This window comes from Triturus cristatus, chromosome 10, assembly GCF_964204655.1.
Source record: "Triturus cristatus chromosome 10, aTriCri1.1, whole genome shotgun sequence".
Classification (NCBI taxonomy): domain Eukaryota; kingdom Metazoa; phylum Chordata; class Amphibia; order Caudata; family Salamandridae; genus Triturus; species Triturus cristatus.
In genome coordinates this window covers 766,095,101-766,116,629 of record NC_140593.1, presented here as the reverse complement: position 1 = coordinate 766,116,629, position 21,529 = coordinate 766,095,101, and the positions used below count along the sequence as shown (strand labels likewise).

Sequence of the window (21,529 nt, the reverse complement as noted above, 5' to 3'; positions counted from 1 at the left end):
TCACTGTCGCTGCCTCAATTCAGAAAGGACCTCAAGACCTGGATCTTCGACTGATTTCCAGCCCCCCCCCCCCAGCACCTTAAGACCCTAACTGGTGAGTAGTTGCATTTTATAAGAAACCTGATTACCCTGCCAGCCTCAGAGCCTTTATCCTCCTACTCACCGGGAGACCCAGGAGGGTCCTTTAATAAGGGTCCTTTAGCGAGTTCCAGCGAACACAGCTATCATCTCAGCTCCATAAAGAGTCTTAGATATTTATTTCCCTACCACTGCCTTCTATAAGGGCTCTACTGATAGACCACCATACCTTGGATCAAACTTTATCAGTGCATTAATCATACTTAGGATTCCAGCTTTTAACCTCTTCATAGACTATCCCACCTCAGGTTCCAAGCAGAAGTAATCCCTAGATACCTGTATTTTTTTACCTGCTCTAGTGGGACATTACCCAGAAACCAAGTGAACTCCACCTTCTGCTTTAAGATAATCAAGGTTTTTGTTTTCTTCACAGTTCTTTCTACAATAAGTGTGTAAGGTTTCTAACTTGCGCTTCAACCCAATTTGGATGTAGTCCATGAGGACCATGTCATCTGTGCACACATCAGACATTCAGTATGCAACCCACCTATTTTGGGGGAGAAGGAATTTGAACTGCCTAGAATCTCAGGAAGATCTGCGATGAAAATGGTGAAGAGCAAGAAGGCTAACACGTAACCTTGCCTCAGTCCGTTATTAACTAGCATTTTGTCTGTTAAGTAGCCTAGGCCATTCAAACCAACCTGTACCCAATTTTTTTAATTTTGTCGCAGTATCATTGTTAAAAGACTCTGTCATTGCCCCAGCATGCCAACTTATTCCACAGGAGCCCACGGGTTAATCTGATGAAAAGCTGCCCTGAAATCCATAAAACTGCATCATAATTTTCCTCTTGAACCAACTGCTCCCCACACACCACACCATAGAGCAAAGCAATGATCAACTGTAGAATATCCCAGTCTGAAACCCTCTTGCTCTTTCGCAATATGCCCACTACTAACGGCCCAGGCCTTTAGGGCAATCAATAGTGTTTGGGTGTAGATCTTGGACGTCGCATCGCGCAGGGATACCAGCCGATAATGTTTTGGGTCATTATAGGCTCCCTTCTTATTGATGAATTTAATTATAGCCCCTCGCCAAGAGTCTGGTATTGCACCAGTAATTGTCACCCATTTAAACAAGCATTGGCATAGCCAATAGGTCTCGCCTTTTGGACCTTATAAGTGTTTAGCCTTGCAACAGTTGATGTTGTTGCACCAAGGATATTGTGCTGCATAACTAAATACCTATAAGGTCCCAAAGGCGAGACCTATTGGCTATGTCAATGTTTGTTATAGATGTACGTTTAAACAAGAAATCCGCATGGAATTTAAAAATAGAGGATCTCATGTAGAATGCTCTCGCGTAAATAAGTGGTTAGAAATGGAAGAAAAACAAAGTCAAGCACTTTCTTTAACATGCAATTGTGGGCTGATATACATGTGTATATCGTAACCATAGGGTGCTCCTTAGTTTCAACTATAACAGTGCTAACACGCACAACCCTCTTGCGCGATAATGCAATTATAAGGGAACTTTTGATTTCATCATGCACTCACCCCGTGAAAGTTTCCAAATGTGTCTAACTCTTTGCTGACGGCGTCTGTACATCATTGCTCGTTTAACTTCCACGAAAGTGTCACAAATTGTGTCACTGACTGTTACTTAAGTACACAGGATCCAATAAAATGCCACATATAACCAATCTGAAACTTGGCAGCTACGAAGAACTAATTTTTATTTAGCAACCGAAATCATGTTGCAAGCGAGACCGCCATTCTTCTTGCAATATTGCCAATCTAAAAGTGAAAAGCAAGCATAGCGGTGACCCCGGGTCATATAAAAAAATGAAGGCTGCATTTAAGCCAGACAAACTTCTAAACCAATTTTATTATTAGACACGAAAAAAGTCTTTCAAGAGAGGTCATGCCGAGGCACGAAGTAAAATATGAATGTTAACACTGAACAAACTGTGAACGGCAAAATAAACACATGGAATTGGTTGGAAGTCTTACTTACTGCATCTTAGTTTTCCAAGCTCATCTTCCCCTGGAACGCCATTGGATGCACGTGCAGCTAGAAAATGGGGAACGACCTTAGAAGGAGGGGCCACAGCACTAATGAAATCTCGTAGGTTGGCAAAAGGTATTATGTGACATGTAGTATAAGTACCTGCACTTCGAAGAGAAACTAAAACAACTGCTGTTTGTCCATTACCGTTACTTATTCGAGATAAATGAAATATACAAGCTTCATTGAAAACCGAAAAAAATCCATTCTCAAGTTAATTGTGCGAAATCCGTTCTCAAGTTAATTGTGCCAAATCTATGAAGCGGGTGGGAGTGACCTCAACAGACTTAAAAAAAGCATTGGCATAGCAGGGGAGAAAAGCATGGAGAGGGAGCCCGAGAGTGCAACAGCGGAGAGAAGCACGGAGCGGGAGCCCAAGAGTGCAGCAGGGGAGAGAAGCACAGAGAGGAAGCCCGAGAGTGCAGCAGGGAAGAGAAGCACAGAGAGGGAGGGGAAGGAAAGAGGACATGGAAAGGGGAGAGAGGAGTGGAGGCTAGGGTGAGGAGTGAGAGAGGCAGAGGGAGGGCCATGGCATTGAGGGGCACAGAGAAGATACAGAAGTGGAAGTGAGGCAGAGAGAGACGGCTACAGAGGCAGTGGAGAGATTAACCAGGAGCGATGACGCGCACCGCTCAATGTAAACAAACGCGCGTGTGAAAGACAAGTAGTTCAGAAGGGAACAGGCAGCAGCTGTTCTCAAGCACACTCGTGCTTGTGGTGGCATCAGCCTTGCGGGAGCGAGCAGCGGCCAATTAGCATGTGCGCCGCTGCTCGTTCCCGCAAGGTGGATGCCGCCACAAGCACGAGTATGTGCTTCAAAAAACAGCGTGAAGAAGAGTGACGGGTAAAGGTCCTCCTATGCAGCGCATGCGCGCTGCGTGGGCGAGACCTAAAAAAAGGGGCTTAGAACATTGGCTCACCATAATGAGTGTGCCTTATAGAGTATTGCTGGTAACCCATCTGGGCCACCTGCCTATGATGACATAATTTCAATAATTTTAGCTATGATGCCCGTCTCTTGAATCTGGAGAAGAATTGGGCAATCCAACTGATCACCAACATTACCAATTTTTCAATTTTTATCCGACATCTCATACAGATAAAAATGCAATAAGTGATATATTAGTGATGAAACTGGAAACCATACAAGATAGGCAGCCAATATGAGATTAGGATAGATTGATGTGAACTGAATTGGTAAGTTAAAATGATTAACAGGATGCAGGCATAGATATAACATTTTAAGAAACCTGTCTAAGTGGTGAGTTGTCGCTTTTGTGAGAACTTATAACGGTTATCGGGCCACGACTGGATGCTTGTGTAAGTGTACTTGGATGAACTTTGCCACTTTAATGAACTAGTCTATTCTTGGTCTTATCAGTACCTAAGTCATCAAAGAATTAATGTGTCAATCAATTCTATAGCTTTTCACTTGTGATACACTGTAGATGACAATGTTGTGAAAGAGTTCTCCCTGCTAAACGGGCAAATTGAAGGTTTACCTCAAAAGCAAGCTGATGGGTAAGTTGTTCAGCCAGCTGATTGGGTTCTGTCTGTGATGACCTTTGCCAATCACATGGGAGGCATTGACCCATTAAACACATTTCAATTCGATCTTGGCCTTACGAGTTCTCTGATAAAGTTTAGCTGTCCCAAATCTGGATAATTCTGAGGGTCTGCTTCCCTTGGGTTTTACCCTGACACAGTTGTGGAATAAAGCATTCTTTTCTCTGGATTACCACAAGAACACAGTGCAGTGGTGAAAGCTCATGGAACTCAGCCTTCCTTTGAAGGCAGCCCACTGGTTGCTATTAGACATAGGACCTAACTTTTATTCAGCACACATACCTCAGATATTCCGGTGTTTTCTGCATTATCCTTGCAGATTTCAAGGACAATGAGAAATTGCATCTTGTGAAGGGACTGCCCCCTGCATGGATCATGAACATTCAACCTACACTGAGTTACTCTTCTGTGAGTAAAGTTGGTGTCCTGAATTGCCCAGCATGCATGAAATCCTGTGTGTGTACTGAGGCTTAGGCCTGAAATTGACCATGAGACCCAGATATTAACTGAAGTCAAGTGGGTTTTGTAAACACTATGCTCTTCCTTTCAATGATCTTTCAGATTTCAATGAAACAAGTTTGTAAAGTAATTTAGAAGGTAATAAATATGTTTAGATTTATTTAACATTCCTAGAACTTATATGATAATCGGGCATATTCAAATAGATTTACGATATTTTATCTTTTCTCCTGCCAATATCCTTGTTATTCATTATTAACAAACAAGAGTTTCTAGAAGGTTAATGATTACATGTTCCAATTTGTTGTGTCACTTAAAGAACGCTGCCTAATAATTCAAAAATAGCCAAAAGGACATTTTGCTACTGCATATTGATTGTTTATTCTGAAAGTCTTCAATAGGCTTCTCATTAAGTCTTATAAAACTTTACACAGAAAGCTAGAAGTTAGAGAGGATCTTTGTGCAAGTGATATCAGTCAGGACTGACTGGTATGACTTTAGCACCCACTTTAATCGAAGGTTGCTGTGAAGTGAGTGGCCTTCACAGGCTGCTCCCGGAGCTATCTTTAATCTTTGATATTTACAGCTGCTCTGTGACCGAACTAGCAGGCTTGTTATTCAGGCGGAACAATAGCTTGTATTGTTCTGAATCAGGTATTCAGCTTTGAAATACTCAAAATAGGCCTTTTTACTTAGCTGCTACAACTAGCATTGTAGTAAGAAGAAGCAAATTGTGTGTTTGGGCTCTGAATATAGAAACAATGTTAGAATATTTCCTGCTGTTCACCATATTTGTAAGTGTATTGTCTTGCCAAAATAACAACATTCAAATATATATATATATATACACACACAAATATGCAATAATAATACACTTGGTAAATGCAACAGTTAAATGCATGAATAATACTGATGAATAAACCAGCGGCAAATAATATGAGATAACACTCAAGAAAATATAATGTGCTGGACGTCCTGCAAGAGATCAGAAAGATATATACACACTAGATACATCAAATAATTACTTTGGATGTGCACCTCACTCATTTACACATCACAAAGAAAACACCTCAAATGATCAAAGCCACTGGCCACACATCACATTGGCAATAATCAAAACTCAACACTTCAAATGATCAAAGCCACTGGCCACACATCACAATGGCAATAATCAAAACTCAACACTTCACCTGGTGCAAACACTGCATCTTAGCGCACTCCTGACCGGGGGATTAAACAGCCGGGCATAAGAGCCTCAGCAACCAAGGTTCCGCTGTACCGATGTAGACGCGTCCGTCCTCATTCAGATTCCAAAATCCCGTTTTCTAAGTCAACAACCCTCCGCTTTATCATCTCAAAACAACACTAGATGGTTTGAGAGGGTTCCTCCCCGCGCCAAAGCAATCTTACCAGGACTGGCCCGCTTCCAAGCAAGCATTCCCTGGCAGGAAGGAGTTCCCACATTCCCTCTACAGTCTTGCATGTTCCAGCCTTTATCTTGACGAAGCTCACAAAAGCCTTCCAGGGTACATTAAACAATCTCTCACAAAAACAATCCTTGAACATGATTAACCCAAACAACTTGCAAGCGTGGCTGTGCACGCAGATAAAGCTCAAGCCAGGCAGAGTCAGAATTCAGGATGACAAGACGCCATGTCCAAGCCAATAGTAAGAACTTAATAATACTACCAATGTACAACACCATGCACATTTGTGCACAACTGCTTATAGCATCACATACTTCATCTCTCAATGTACAACACACAGCACATTTGTGCACCATTGTTTATATCATCATCTCTGAATGTACAACGCAGTGCACATTTGTGCACCACTGCTCACAACACTGCACTTCGAGACTAAAAAGTACATTCCACACCTCTCTCTCCCCCTCATGCTTTCGAATGCTCATCCCACACGTTCTGTTCTCGGCAAGGCTGTTCTACTCCGTGACAGCTCCCACTGAAAGACAGCAAGATTAAAAGAAATAAACCTTTAAGAGAAGCTAGGCATATGCAGGACGTCGGACATTCAGACTAGGGTAAAATAACACACCAAAGTCAATTAAAATAATGGTAGTCAAAGGTCATCACAGGGTGTCAGACCACAAGAGTGCCTCTAGCACTACATGTATATGCTGCCCTAATGTTTATGTTCTGTGTGGTTACAATTCATATTCTGCCATCTAGACTGGGATTTTAAAATAGCTTTTTTTTTTTAAATGCATTTTCTGTATTCTAGTGGTCCTTGAAAGTGTTAATTGTTTATAAGGAAGAATTTGGGTTTCCGCTGATTGTCCCTGTCTTGTCTCGTAGAACTGATTGTTATCAGAACACATCTTACCCATATATTGATCAGTGGGTTGTGTATTTGTTGCAGTCCAGCTGTGTTTTGATTCAGGTTGGTACATTGCTAGAGTATTTAGTGCCACTGGGTCTAGGAAATGAAAAAATGTGGTTCTACACAAGCTCACGGACGTATCGTAGGGAATTCCAAAAGTATCCCCTTTAACTGACACAAGTCTATCACCTGTATGTTGGAGCATGTTAATTGAGAGCTAGTGGCAGTGTACAGAGGAGTGTACTCTGCCGCCGAAACATGCTCCAGTCTATGCTGACAACAAAGTTTCAAGTGTGTGCCATGAACAGCTAAACAAAAATTCTCAGAAAACATTTTGGTGGGAATGTGAGTCAAATACAATCCCGTTCTAGTGCAGGATTCAGAACTGACCTATGCCACAACTTACAGAAAGCTGCTCTAGTGCGCTACAATGAGCCTGCATCTGAGCTTATGTCAGAATTGAATTGGAAATGTTAAAGTGCTTTCTGCCCATAGTATAAATTTAACTACCTGTCACACAAGCATTGTTTAAACTTTTACAAAACGCTAGAAATCACAAATATCACACACTATACATTAAATAATAGCAATAAAATGGAGTCTTATTAAACCCCTAAAATCTTGTAAAGGATCTTCCTCCTACGCATGCGAAACATCTATCTCCTGCTGGGTTTCAGTGTCCGGGAATTTCGCCTTGATGTCCCAGCTTTTTCTTAAGTATAGGCCAGTTGCTTTGGTTGCAACTCCTGAAAGGTCACTTAACAGGAAAAATACTTGCTCCGCTGTATTATCAAGCACTTCCCTCAAGTGTTAGTTGTGTTTTGTTATACTTTTCAGCAGTTTTTACTCCTGGCTACATGATATCCAAATAGTTCCTCAGCTCAGATTTTGTCCAAATTCTTATCCAATATAGCAATGGTTGTAGTTCTACATACTGCTTGACCGATTTAAGGCCCATTTCAAGCCTCAATGCATCATTTAGTCCCTGGGTCGAGATAAAGGAGTTGGCGTTAAAAACTGTCTCTGCTCTTGCCAGTCCTTTGGGCTTTCTATAGCCCCACATCTCTGCCCCATAGGACCCCAATTCCATGGCTTGTGCTCAGTATTTCTCAATGGCGGGACGGTTAATCTGCGGTCCTGACTTTTAGCAAAACTGAGAACTCAGCTGGTATACTGGTTCATGTGGCCTGGCTTTTTAGTAAGTGGGCTTGCCAGGACTACTCTGCGTTGAATCTCACTCCAAGATAATCCTAGTGTTCAACACACTCTGAAGGAATTCCATGTATTTTGAAAGCGCTCCCAAGTTTAACACTGCTCTTTAGGATCATCTATTTTGGTTCTGAAGTGTTGAGGCAAAGTTTCTTGATGTTATTTACTATAATCCTCAAATGCCATAAGGTGTTTATGCATTGTGATCTCAGTGAGTGACAAAAGCACTGCATCATCAGCAAATAGCAGGATTGCCTATTTTTCTACCCTCCTTGTCCCCCAGCCGCAAACTGCCACATCAAGATTTATGGTCTTTAAATAGCTGTCAACATCAATAATGAAGATATTAAACAAGGCTGGAGCCAAGATGCAACTGTGTCTGACCCAAACACTGATGTCAATGCTGGTTGTTACTTCTCTCCAGCCATATCTAACTGAAGACACATTGTTATTATAGAGGAGTTTGATTGCTGATACCAGATTTTCAAGGCAGCCCAATGATGTCCGAGCAACTCGCAGTCGACTGTGTCAAAGGCCATTTTAAGGTCGATAAGTGTCACATTCACGCTTGACTACTTAATGCAGGTGTACTTCAGGCCATTATTGTACAGCTACATAGCTTGGTCTATTTTGCCTTGGCCAATACTAAAGCCTGTATGTGAAAAATTGATAATCTCATTGTCACTCATCCAATTATCCAAGCGGGTATGCAAAAGCTCTTCCCAATTGCCTCAAGCAAGGAGTTAGGTTGATAATTTGGAGCATCATTCCGCAATCCTTTAATGTGGAGTGGCATATTAATAGCTATTTTTATGAGGCCGAAAATGTCTCCTGGAACCAAATTATATTATAGGCCGATACTAATACATGCTCCCAAACTGTGAGGTCTGATTGAAACATATTGGCTGGTACACCCATTGAGGAGGGGGGGGGGGGCTTGTTTTGCTTCTGACTAAGAATTGCTGCCGAACCTCCCTCCCTTTGGTGAATTCGTTATGTGATGAAACATTCCCAATGGACATTTTTGCGAGAAGGGGTGGCCTTAACTCCTCCATCGGGCAAGATTTTATTTTGATCATTTTCTGTAAGATTTGCTCATTGTCGGTAACCTGTGCATGTTCATAATTGATCCGATAATGTTGATTTTTTTTTAAACTTTATTATCCTGGCACCTTGTGTAGCGTCCTCCTCAACCCAGGTACTCGCCAGTGACTACGCCACACGCGCATCTTAGTAAACCCGTCTTTATTCTTCTGCATGTAACCAGATAATGATTGTTTAAACGTGCTACACTCCATGTCATACCAATCATTGTGTGTGAAGTTAGTGCTGTAAGAAAACTTATAAGATGAAACTGGTTATGGGGCATTTATCCATTGGGATAGTTTGATTTAGATTTCAAACTTAAAATTGACTTTGGATCATGGAGTTTTCTGATTGCTACATTTTTTTTTTTTTACTCTTGAGTTGCCAGTGAAGGAATGCTGGATCGCAGCCAGGGTTAACCCTATTACTGTGCTGCCAGGCAATGGACTTATATTTGTTGTTACATTCATTTCCCCATTTCTCACTCCTTGACCACCTGTATAGATAGCAAATGCCCTCATCTGGAATCCAAAATCAGCAGGTCGTGATCACTCTTGATTTATTGCTCCACTTCAGGGTCCTTCATCAACCAGCTGCCACACTTCCAGATTGATAAATATATAGTCTATCAGGCTTACACAGTCCATGGGTCAGAACGTATACTGTGCGGGTGAATCTGAAGGCATTGATCCTTTTAGGGGACTTAGTTCGTTGTTCAGCATAAAAGACGAGAAATCGGCTGATCTCCTTGTACTAAGAATTGGCAAGGGTTCACCTGGCCCGGCTCTCGATTCTGGGATGTACTTGCCCTTCATACAGTCAGTTGACAGGGCTTGAGAGGTAGCGCATTGGATCCCTGGGTGCTTTGCTTGTGAGCAATTAGGGGACATAGTCCACATGCCCTATCTGACTGTTTGCCGACAGCTTCTATATTTGCAAAGTAATTAGTAATCTAGGGCCACATGTATCAACATTTGGAATACCAATTACCAAATTGCTATTTTCAGCGAATCGCAATTAGGTAATCGCTATTCCAAATGTATGAAAACCCAAGAGTTTCATTTAGCGATTCGTAGGGGTTTGCAAATTGACCCACCTCATTAATATTAATGAGGTAGGTCGCAATATGCGACCCCCCCCCCGTGCCCCCCAGGAATCTCTAAAATCACGGGGGTAGTGGCATGCTGGGATCAGCTGACCACCGTCTGTGATTGCTTTTAAATAAAGCAATTTTTTTAATGCAACCTGTATTCCTTAAAGGAATGGGTTACCACCAACTTGAAAATGGTGGTAAATTGAGAATGTTTTGCAACCGCATTCACGGTCACACAAAATTCATACATACCGCTGCGATTCGCTATTTGGAAGGGACGCCCTAAACACGCCCCTTCCAAATAGCGAATAGCTAACCCATTTTGCAATTTAGTAACCGGTAACACAAAATTGGTTGATACATGTGGCCGCTAGTTCGCTAGGGGTTGTGATGGTACAGAGTGGGTTAGTGCTTGTTCATGCACTCTAGATGTATGGCTCAAGTTGCTGCTGCTAGCAGCCTCTTGCTGCTTCCATTTCTTTAACTTGGCCCTGCTTCGGTCTGACTCCCTGTGCAACGTAGGTTCTGCCATCGGGTAAGAGAGGGGATACGTTGATGGGACAAGAGTGGACCGGTTTCCTTTACTTGCTTCTCTTGGGAGTAGTTTTTCGACATCAGATGCCGATAAGGACTTTTTTATGAGCCTATGTAATATCTCCCTCTGCATCAACCATTGAGTGCCTTAGATGGTTATCTCCCACCACCATAGGACCAGATCTCACCTTAATGACACCCTTGGTAAGCAAGCTGATATCAAATGAGCCTTGTTTAAGCATTTTGTCTCCTGCTCCTGGATTTCCTTGTCATTGTCCCTGGTACCTTGGGCCTGTGACTGTATTGGGGCTGTCTTCATTGGTGTGGTGACCTTTCTGAGCTTTTAGGTCTCGCCACCCTGTGGCAGAAGCACACCCAGGCACTAACTTGCCCTACCAGGTCCCCAATTTGCAGGTAACCACAAAAGTTCAACAAGGGTTCCAAAGCGCGAACAACCCCAGCCACTTTAGCTCCCACTCAATCAAAGGCAGTTTGGTAGGATTGTAATAAACTCCTCCTCTGATGCTGCTCCATTCCCTTATATTTCTTTTATCCTTGTACTTAAGACTCCGGATCTAATCCTCGCCCTCCCGCCAATATACTCTAGGCCAGTGGAAGTACAGCGGTCAGGGGAGTGAGATGTGGTGTATACTTATGTGGCCCCAACAGTAAAAATAATCTCCTGCGGGATTACAGACCACTGAGTCCTTCTTGTGCCTTAAGAGGAGTGGGAGGCAAGGAGGGAGATGGAGAGGATTTACTGAATCCCCTGCGCATCATCTCTGCAGCACAAGGTTTCCGCAGGTCTTCTGAGGCAGGTGAAGGCTTCCAGGGCATAGCTATGCTTTGACAATGTTCAGTAGCTCAGAGGATCTGCCACTTATTAAGGATGCCTGTAGCAATTTTTTATGCAAATTTGACATCCGCCTCTTTCCCATTAGTTATGTGTTTGTGTGTGTTTTATTTTGTGCTGTGCATGTGTCCCATATTTGTAGGCACCAATACTTTTGCTTTGCTCTGTTACTTCATGGTGCCCAAGTTGTACATTACAATATAGTTATCTACTCTTACAATGGCATACTGCCATTTGTCTCCATGTTTCGCGAGCTAAAGCAGTGATCATTTGCCAGCCACGTTATCTGTGAATAAAATTTCTTACTTTTCTTTCTTTAGGAGTATTTTATTGAACAGCTGAGATCAGAAGGAGTTTCTCACCTACCTCGGATTGTAACCAATGAAATTACAAGCGGTGAGAGATGCAATGTTTACATGCAAGGTGGTGTCTTGTTTGTCACAAGTCGAATTTTGGTGGTGGATTTCCTGACAGACCGAATACCTGCCAATCTCATCACTGGTAAGTTTGCACAAAATAATTGTTGAAGACCATTCACATAATGGGGCATGGATGCCACCTTGTTCGGTGGCTGTACTGAGGGTTGCGGGAACATCTGAATGCTCCACTGCTGTCTCTTTGGCAAAAATGGGAGATGGTACTAGTAAGGGAATTGGAAAATAGAGAATGGACCTTAGTGTTAAAACACCCTAGGCGGGTCTCCCTCAATTTCCGACTGGAAACAATACAGCTATTAATAGTACACAGAGCTTACCTCACCCCGATGGCAATACAGAAAACGTACCCAGCTGCCGCTCCTGAATGCCCACGATGTTCTAATCAAAATGCTGATTTTATTCACAAGTTATGGTCCTGTCCCATATTTTCGAGGTTTTGGTGGAGGTTACTCAGAGCCTGTCATTACTAACCGAGTGCTCACCTTGGGATACTATAGAGGCCTGCCTACTATGCCTATTCCCTCTCCCCAAGAAGGCAACATTACTACGCCGCTTTGCGGTATTATCCCTGATGCTAGTTAAAAGGTTGATCACACAGCGCTGGAAATCCAGCACAGCACCGCAAGAAGGTAAATGGAGAGAGGAAGTTATTTGATGGGCTGTGGCGGAAAGAGGAGCGCTTCAATGTGAGGAATATAGAGGGCTGAGAAAAAGACCAATCTCCCTAGACTGGGCACAACTGGTAGAGCAATTCAAAGCAGAAACGGTGGAGGAGGAGGGACCCCCGGGATACATTGGGTGAACATATTGATAATGCCTGACTCCCAATATTACAGTAACACTGTCTTTGGTAGTTATCTCCCTCCCTCCCCATTCTCTTTCTTCTCCCCCACCCCTCTCCTCGTCTTGCCCTTCCCTATGATATCGGACATGATTACCCCGTAATACTATATACCTGTAAAGGGGTGATTAAACCATAGCGGCTAAGGTTTTTCTTTCTTTTTTCTTTTTAACTGTTTGTGGGATGGGTTATACAGTGGGAGGGGGGTGTTGGGAGGTTATAAAATTAAGAGTGTAACACACTGTTATCGATTATTAACATGCAAACGTTTTGAGCATACATAACTACCATGAAGGTAAATTGAGACATACCAATGTAAAGTTAGTAGAGGATATCAGGGTCTAGAACCTTGAGAAGATATGTACACTGTGTATCGTGAAATGTATAATGTGCATGAAACACCCACAAAGCTTAATAAAGTTTGTGTTAAAAAAAAAAAAAAGTTTGCACAAAATAATCTATGGAGTTTTTTTAATAAAACATATAAAAACGTTCTAAAAAACTGCACTTGCCTAAAAGAACATTTGATTATTGGTAAGACATTTAAAAAAAAAATTAACAGTGACTACTCGCCCAATGACTGTTTATGATCTATATATATATATTTTTAGATGTTTAACTTATCACTATGCAATTATTTATTTTGATATTGTGCATTTTCTGTAAGATTTGCTCTTAGTCAGTAACCCGTGTATGTTCATAATTGATCTTGAAATGTTGCTTTTTGACTGTATTATTGTGGCACTTTGTGCAGAGTCCTCCCCATCCTGGGTACTAGTGAATGACTGAGCCACTGTGGGACGGCGGGACGGACAAACAGACGCGGAGGCTGAATGTAATGAGCCCGTTGGTGTATTTTTATTAACCAAGTGGGAAAAAGGCCTTTAGGTGTTGGTTTTGGGGAGTCTTGATAAGGTCTTCGGGTCTCCTCTTGTTCCGCTGTGTCTGGGCTGCCTGCGGGGGATGGTGTTTCTTCGATGGGCTGAGTGGTTCTCCCAGGGAGGCTCATATGAGAGAAAAGAAACCAGAAACCATCAGGGACTCTGACCTGTCTTGCCCGCAGGCAACAGTGGGTCCGTCACCACACCCAGTCGGTGATAGGGAGTGTGCAGGGAGAATCTTCTTCTGGCCAGTGCAGGGGCTCATGAGGGAAGGGGGGGGGGGGTTTGTGGAAGGATCGACTGGGCGTCACAGTGCACGATTGCAGTTTTAAAAAGATCATACAAGAGCAACAGAGCTTCCCTTTTGATACACGGGCATGCTCTCTTAGGGGGGTTGTAGTTGGAGGAAGGGGGGGGGGGAGTTATAAGCAAAAGAGAAAAAAAAGAAATAGCAAAACCGATCTTCGCGGTGTTCCCTAGACCACCCTCACCCCATTATAACCCTACAAACCACCCGCCGCCCTGTGCCCACTTTCCCCTTATCTCAGCCACTCACCGGCCCCGCCGCAACTCTCCCGAGTCGCGGCCGCTCTCCAGCCTCCTCCTGTGGGGACCACCAGTCCTCGCACCACGTCTCGTCCTGGGTTTCGTCTTCGCTACTCCGTCTCTCCACGCCCTCTCCGCTCCTCTCTCCCTTCTCCTCTCCGCTCTGCTCCTTCTTCTCTCCACTTCGATCCTCCTCTTCCTCGATCTCTCCGCTCTGTTCTTCCTCCACTCCGGCACTTACGCCTCCATTTCCAGTCTCGGTGCCCCTTTTCACCTGTGACGGAGAACCACATCTGGGGTTAGTCCCTCCTACTTCCGCGTTTGTCATGGGCGCGTCACGGCCTGGCCTGGTCGGAGCACGAGGGGGAGAGGTCAGTGTTCGGAACGTTGAGGTCATGCTTCGGGAGGCCTCGAGGCTTTTCACCCCGGGTAAGTTCTGTTGCTTGGTTTGGGATGATGTGGGTAGTGGCATGTCCGGGACCCCCTCACAGCCACACATGGAGCTTAGTACAACAGGTCTTTATTAGTCTGCGTGTACCCGCGCACTCAACATTCTAAACCTGCATTCACTTCGCTATGCTCTAATGCTTACGTCACAGTTCTACGGAGTCGGTCAGGAGCCACAAGGGTTCCGTCATTACAAACTCACACAAAACTACATCTCCCCCTCTGTTTAATAAAAAAATTAAAAATGTTAACAAATATATACACAGTCATAGCTCTTCAATAAGTCTTCATGGAGCTTTGATCACACGTCCCAACCGTGTCGTTGGAAACTGGCGACAGGCAGTAGAAGTGTCCATGACGGGCATTGGTGATGTAGAAACAGCAGCTGCCAGGGGGTCTTCACTTGTCCTTTCAGACCCAAGTATCAGACTTTTGTTTTGCATGCTGACGAACAAGCATTCGATCTCCTCTAGTGAACGGAACGTCTTATGAATGTCGACACTTGTCTGCAAAGGCCTTAATTCTCCTCTTATGATCCAAGTCCTTCATGCGGGTCTCTTCCTTAGTGTTTGATCTTCTGTTGGTCCAGTGAGGTAACTTTGTCATCCTTGCTCTCCCGAACATCAAGGTTGCAGGGCTTTCACCTGTGGTTGAGTGATGGGTCGAATGGTTAGCTCAAAGAGTCAAATTTAAGACAGTTGTAAGGTTGAGCTATTCTAGTACACCACGCTGGACAGCTTTCTCAAAAGTACTCATGAAACATTTCACAAGGCCATTGGCCTGTGGCCAAAGAGGTGTGCTCTTTTGATACTTCACATTAAGATGACGAGAAAACCTCTGATTTCTTGACTGTTGAAAGGTGGGCCTTTGCAGACTTTATGATTGCAGGAACACCCCAGGTTGTGAAAATGCTGTCTAATCTCTCAATTACACGTTCTTGAGTGAAAGATTAGGGATCTTCTACCAATGGAAAATGGGAGTATTCGTCAACAATCACCATCAGATGATGTCCGTTGACAAGAGGACCGAAGAAGTCAGCGTCAATTCATTTCCATTCATGTGTTGGCAACTCTGGCATGTTTAAGGGGTTTCGATGCCAGGCAGTTACATAGATGACAGGCCTTTATTTGTCGTTCAAATCTCTTGTCAAGATGTGGAAAGAAGTCTCGGAGAGCTTGTTTCTTGGCAACAATTCCACAATATCCTTTATGGGCCACTTCAATTATCTATTGCCACAGACTCTGGAATGACAATTCTCAAACGTCTTAGAACAATACCTTCATGAGTAACGGATATTTCATCTTTGACACTTTAAAACTTCTGATATTCTCTGTCTTTGGTAAGAGATTGAGGGTGCTGGTACCAAGACTGATGTGTAATAATGTCTTTCAGTTTCAGCATGTCACTATTTTGACTTGTGGCAGTGACAATTTGTTCTTATGAAATGGCATCTGGGGTGCTTGATTTCACTATGAAATTTATGTAGGCTTCAGCCATCTTGGAATGGAAGCCAGGGCTTTGTAGAGGCACTCATGAGTAGTAGTCTGCAGGGTTCTGATCTTTCCCTGGATGATGTACGATGGTGTAGTTGTATTCTTGCAATCACAGATCCCAACATTCAATGCGAGGAGGCATTTATTCCTTTGGATTGCCAAAGATAGCCAACAATGCTTGATGATCTGCCAAAAGCGTGAAAGACTTCCACACAAGAATACGTGGAAATGTTCACAAGCCTACACCACTGCTAAACTTTCTTTCTAAGGTTGTGAGTAAGCACGTTCAGTTTGGGGCAAACTTCGACTTGGATATGCCAGAATACGTCTTCGAGCATTTGGGTGTCCCTGTGCTGTACTGTGCAAGGATGGTGCCTAATCTGTCAGGGCTAGCATCAACAATAACTTCAGTATGAAGCTTTGGATCAAAGTATGCCATTTCAGTAGCGTTCTCAATAGCTTGTTTGATTTTCTTGAAGCTTTGCTTGCATTCATGTGACTGGAGAAAATAAACATTCTTTTTCGTCAAGTCTTTTAATGGCACACTGACAATGGCAAAGTCTTGTATGTATCTGCAGCAGTAGCTGGCCATGACAAGGAATGAACGTAAAATGGAAACATCATGTGGGGGACTTGCAGTTGACAGCGTTTGTACTTTAGCTGGATCGGGTGTCATAACCCCATCAGAAAAGATATGGTCCAAGTTTTAACTTTGTCTTATGGAACTCACATTTCTCGGCATTCAAAGTTAAACCAGCATCAGCGACCAACTGACACACTTGCGTAAGAGCTTTGTAGTGCTCCTTGTATGTAGATCCGAAAACCAATGTCCTCAGTACAATTGAAAGCATTTATGAGCAGTTGTATATGTCGTTTGATGACTTCTTGGAATAGCTCCGTAGCTGATGACACACCAAAACGTAGCCTTTTGTAAAGGAACAGACCCACATGTACAGAAAAGGTTGTAATATACCTGCAATTCTCCCCGAGTTCCAACTGATGATATTCCTTATTCAGATCAAGGCAAGAGAATACCTTTGCACCATTCAATTGCTTTATGACGGCAATGTGCGACCTGGATGTTGTTCTTTCAATTGCCTTGTTCACTTGTGCTTATACACCCAGATGCATACAGCTCCTTCACTGTCCTATTTGGGTACTACAACTGTGGGAGAAATCCATGGAGTTGGACCAGTGGAACGCTCAATTACATTGTGTTTGAGTAAGGATTCAAGTTCTTTTTCAACAGCTTCCTGAAAGTGAAATGCAATTTGTGTGTGTCTTTGAGCAGTAGGATGGATGTCCTCATTAATGTGTAATTGGACTTTCATAGTCTTGACTTTTCCCAACCCATGAAACAAAAAGGGAATTGACTTACTTTTTCGTGATGAGCATTCATGTTATAGTTCACGGATAACGGACACGTATCAGCAGCTGTGCTGAAGCTGAGTAAACGGGCGCTTGATTCCATACCTTGAAGTACATGAATGGGTGCACGTACTTTAGTTTTCTGTGTTTCATCATTGGTACAAATGAACCTTGACTTTTTAGTGGCGTTGATGTAGTCCACTTATATACTTTCGTTTTTGATGGCGTAAGTCGGGGCAAGGGAGACAGTTCATTATATTTCTGATCCGGTATAATATTTATTGACGCACCACTATCGTCAATTGTTGTTCAATACCTTTCATTATCTTTTAGTGTGATGATTTTTAGATACAGTTTGAATGACTTTGGTGCTTTGTCATGTTGACTTCTCTTGGACCGGTATTTTTCCTCACATGCGGCCAGTTAAACATGCACATGTTTCTCTGCGGCAAACATCGACATAGCACAACCATCTTCTTCACTTTCACTTGACATTGATACGGAAGAACTGTTTGACGAAGATGTAGATGTCTATTGACTTTGGTGTCAATTTGCCTCAGCTGATGTGGACACTGGGCCTCATGGGCGTCCGTCCAACAATGTGTCTGGAACGTTCGGGCAGTCATTTTGTCTTTGCGCCGGGATGTACTTTTTCCTTCTCCTTACAAACCATTGTGAAATGATTCTCTGTTCCACAGCCTTAGCAGATTTACCCAATGGTGGGATTTTTACCCTCGTGTGAAAATCAAAATCCACACCTGAAGCACAACTTCTTTTTCTGTGTAGAATTCCCTCTGAGTCCTCCAGCCTTGGTCTTTGGCATACTCTTTGTATTCTTAACTTACTCACTCTTGCCACTTCTGGCCCCAATGTCAGCAGCTTGTCCATCAGCACGCTCTTCAGCTTTGGAGCTGTGAGAACTTGTTCCAGACTAAGAGGTTCTCTCCGCTTTCGTAGTCTGAAGGAATCTGACACGCATCCCCCAATCACTCTGAGGCGTATAGCTTCCTCATCACTAAATATATTGATCTTAGTGTTTGATGAGCGTATCCAGTCTCTCAACAAATTTTTTGATGGTCTCACTGGCTTTCTGTCGTTCTTGACTAAAGATGTACCATTCATAATCTACATTTGGCATTCGATTCAACTTGAGATTCAAGGCTGCTTTGATTTGTCTGTATGTAATTTTGTCTGCTCGCTGCATTTTCTTTTTGACTTCTTTTACACCTTCGCCAGCAAGACTCTTAAAGTACTTGATAATTTTCTTGTTATCTGCTTCCTCAATTGCATCAATGAAATCATCAAATGTCTCTATCCCGGCTGTCCACCTGTTGCCAATATTCATCTTTTGGGCGGTATTGAATGGCGGTAGTGGTTTCAAGGCAGTGGCATTGTAACAATTGGTGGAACTTACTGATATGGAGAGTAGTTTCCGACGCTGCTGGGTGATCTTGTTAATGCAAATCATCTCTGAGGCCTTGCGACATATTGGCCTCTGGATCATCTTTGATAATGACTGGAAACGTGACCCCTTTGTTGGTCTCCATTAGAAAAGCACACTTTCCCGATTCCGATCACTGCTCTCGGCTTCCTGAACTTCAGAGACCTTTGGAATTGTTCTGAGCCCCACTCGGCAGCTTTGGTGGGGTGCCGCTTCGGGTCTGGACTGCTCTGCAAGCACAACCACGAGTGCTTCCTCTGGGGTCACTCTCTCCAGCACTGTGGCATGATGACTTTAATTAGTACTGGTAAGCAGCTGACTGGTCCTTGTATCACTTTGCCTTTAAGTGTCTCTTTGTGCTGTCTGACGGCTTGTTGATCTATGCCTCGCAGCGCTTCTGTTCGCAGTGTTGTCTTGCAGTTTGCTTCTCTTTCAAACCCTGATTGCATCCGCCTCTTGCATTAGCACTCTTAATGATGTACAGCTTTGAGTTCCATAGTAGCGCAGTACCTCTCTTTGTGGCCTTTCCAGCAGGATCTCAGCCAACGATGTTTAAACTTCTAAGTTATGCTTTAGTTATCTTCAATTGCTTTACACGGACTGGGGCTGTGCTTCGACTCCACATATGCCAAACGTCGATACTGCACTTCAGAGGCACACGTGGCACGCACAAGCAGTTTGCTAGACCATCGCAAACTTCTTAGGAGAGCATTGTCTATCTTCTGGTTACTTATCCCCTACCTCGTCACCAGTTGTAGCATCACCCCTAACCTAGGTACTCACCAATGACTACGCCACACATGAAGCTTAGTATAACATGTGTTTATTCTTCTGCGTGTAACCACAAACTAAACATTCTAAAGCTGCATTTACTTCACTACTCTCTAATGTTTATATCACAGTTCTACGGAGTCCATCATGAGCCACAAGGGTTCCATCGTAACAGACTCACATGACACTACTTTGTTGCAGGTCTTTGCAACTTCTTCTGTAAAGTTTTTTTTTTTTAAACATATTTTTTTTTTAGTTTCATATAATGTGTCATTACAGACCGCCGTAGACGAACCCTTTTAGATCCATTTTTGCGGCATCATGAGCATACAATTCAATATTTTGTCAACATTACTAGTACATCCTGACAGCTAGGTTCTATACATACATTTACGTTTATCTGTATAAGCTGAATGCTCAGTCTAGTTCCATAGTAAGAAAGTCGTCTAAGCTTATAGTGCAATTAACATTTTAATTTAACTTAACCGTCCCTCCCACCCACCACCCTCCTGGTAGGCTCACCCGAATACATTTTACCATTTGACTATGCGCACAGTGCAATATCTCTACACCACTATTCATAAATTCTTCTGTAAGGTTGTGTGTTTTATATCCTTCACTCTATGACAATTCTGTTATGTGGTATGAGTAATTATAAACTGTAAGTTTTAACCTTTGTCTGTATTTTGTAGGCTTTGAGAGCCTAACAATTTTGTACTGCGATACTACTTTGAGAATTAAATCTGCTTGTGTGAAATATTTTAAGCATCCTTCAGATCTTGTATTACTGGCATAACAAATATGTAAAAAAAAAGATTATTTAATGTTATTTTGGTTAGCAAGAAGCATCCATATAGCTTGCCATCCACTCAAAATTCCACTAGATGTCAGTATAATGCAAGAGCCGACAGGACTGCCTTGCATTCTTTTTCAGTAAGCGTGTTGTTATAAGTGAGAAGTTGATTTTTACGTATAATATAATCGATAAGCGTTGAAGTAAAATTTGCTTGCTATTACATTCACTTGTTTTGCCGTTTAAATAACATTGAATCATTACCAGTAGCAAACGATAACACGCAATTATTTCTTGGAATGACGCAGTTACATTGTCACGTTATTTGAAGGCTAACATGCCTTAGTAATCTGAGTCACCGAGCGCATGGTGTTGAAATCGTGCCTCCTCACGACCGATACATATGAGAAATAATATAGGAAACATTATTAAATAAATAGGTGTGTTTATCTGTCGTATATTGAAGCCTTACATTAGCCGAAACGTTTTCCCCCAGGATTTTTTTTTAGAAAAATGCATACATAGAGAAGAAATTTGTCAGCCCTCTTCCTTAAATTGGTCTATTACAGATTAATTCACATTTTACTATGACCACCATAGCATACACCGTAGGGCAGTGGGTCAACCCACTTCAACCACTAGCCCCATTGCTGTGAGTGACAGTGTTTAACCAAGCACGCTGCATGTGTGATAAAAGTAGTCCCCCTCAGTGATGGGAACTGGTTGGCGGGGCGGGGCCCGGCGGGGCGGGGCCCTCCGGGGCCCCCCTCTCCCCAGACTCGGCTACTATCCTCTCAGTTCGACTTGCAGTGCACCGCATCCCACATAGGTAGTGATGCCCTGGTGATACCAAATATGCTCTATGGATATCACAAACTGTACTCTGTCTATATGGACGCCACCTGTATGTGCATGTTTCATGTATTTGTCAAAGTGGACGCAGTTTTAATAAAAATAAGTTAAAAGAAACAGAAAAAAGGTAGTGATGCCCGTCTCTGAGACTATTCTATGATCATCTTTAGATTTTCTTTAGTAAAGAATGACCAAAAAAATCAGAGATTTCCATCCAAGTGTGCCCATACGTACAATCGCACAGTTGGTCATCTTGTAATGGTTTTTGTTTTAATATTACTGCTACCATTCTGATAGTTATCTGTCTTATTACACAAAAATATTAGAAACGATTAAACCCGCCTCTACAGTATGATCGTAGGTGATGTCAGAAA

At 42.8% G+C, this 21,529-nt stretch overlaps 1 protein-coding gene across 1 annotated transcript in view; it reads left to right on the top strand.

Moving 5' to 3' along the window:
- ERCC4 (ERCC excision repair 4, endonuclease catalytic subunit) overlaps positions 1-21,529 on the top strand; it is a 249,999-nt gene that overhangs the window by 39,168 nt on the left and 189,302 nt on the right. The window contains exon 2 of the mRNA XM_085628297.1: positions 11,606-11,786. Within this exon, the coding sequence (XP_085484423.1) occupies positions 11,606-11,786 (181 nt within the window). The remainder of the gene's footprint in view (positions 1-11,605; positions 11,787-21,529) is intronic.